At 50.7% G+C, this 1120-nt stretch overlaps 1 protein-coding gene across 1 annotated transcript in view; it reads left to right on the plus strand.

Moving 5' to 3' along the window:
• The first annotated feature begins 34 nt into the window (after positions 1-34).
• The window catches only part of LOC114059334 (DNA polymerase eta-like), an 11893-nt gene continuing 10807 nt past the window's right edge, over positions 35-1120 (plus strand). The window contains exon 1 of the mRNA XM_027887642.1: positions 35-419. Coding sequence (XP_027743443.1) covers positions 84-419 — 336 coding nt within the window. The 5' untranslated portion in view covers positions 35-83. The remainder of the gene's footprint in view (positions 420-1120) is intronic.

Consider the following 1120-nt stretch of genomic DNA (forward strand, 5'->3'; position numbering starts at 1 on the left):
TCTCCTACTCCATCGGTAACGCTCCCTGTGCCATCAGCAGAGGCAGGGCTGCTTTATCTCCCCCCGAAGCAAGAGGGTGGTAAATGGGGTCTGTGTTTTCCCCAGTGCATGGATTTCAAGGTGGCTGCTTCTCTTCCCTGTGGTTGGCATGCGGTTACAGAATCCTGTGGCCTCTGGCTGGGGCTGGGCTGATGCTACCGGCTCAGCAAGGAACACCCACGCTATGTCCCCTTTGTGTCCCTTTTCTAGAGGAGCTACGCCAGCGGGGCTTGCAGGAGTGGCTGGCGTCGCTGTCTTTCGATAACCCTGATTGTCCTGACGTGCAGCTGACCATGGGGGCAGTGATTGTGGAAGAAATTAGAGTGGCTGTCGAAGAAGCCACTGGATTCAGGTGTTCAGCTGGCATCTCGCACAACAAGGTAGGTGCATAACACGTCAGCCTGATTTCTTCTGAGTAGCAGAGTCAAAATATGCTGTAGATGCTCTCCTATAGACACAAGTCTCCTATAGAAGATGAGCCAAGTGGGGAATGCAACCCTGTGTGATCACACCTTCAGGGAAATTATAGGACATCTGGAAATGAGAGAAGTTGTTTTCCCAGAGATGTGGCCTGTCGTTTACTGCCTGGATTCCTGGGGTACCGTAATGAGTGAGCTCACTTGGAAAAAAAAGGGATTTAAGTCCCCCAGAAGTGTTTTCTGTAAAAAACCCACAAGCTTAAAGCAGTAATCTCCACCTTGAGTTTCTGGCAGCCGTGGCTGTAGCCAGAGAATGGTTTTTACTGACACAAATTCCTGGCAACTCAGAAGAACAGCAGCATCAGTTTGGGGCTCTGAGGTGGGCTGGGTTGCTTTTCCCCTTTCTGGTCAGTCGTTCTGTACCCTGCTGGCCACGCTTTGGGTACTGCTCAGCCAGCTGCTGAGAGCAGCCGCAGGAGCACTTGGTGCGTGACAGCAGCTGCAGAAATAAACGGACTTTGATGCTGCAGCTACAGAGGGTTTCCTGCAGGGTGAAATGCTGGGTGGTTTGCTGAGAGCACCCCTTTCATTCTGCAGAAAAAAGGCCTATCTGTATAGGTGTGACTTAAAAAATGCAGGCTCTGACAAAAAAAAAAAAAAAA

Source organism: Empidonax traillii, unplaced genomic scaffold (genome assembly GCF_003031625.1).
Source record: "Empidonax traillii isolate 1590-97213 ecotype Southwest subspecies unplaced genomic scaffold, ASM303162v1 scaffold218:size1087226, whole genome shotgun sequence".
Taxonomy (NCBI): Eukaryota; Metazoa; Chordata; class Aves; order Passeriformes; family Tyrannidae; genus Empidonax; species Empidonax traillii.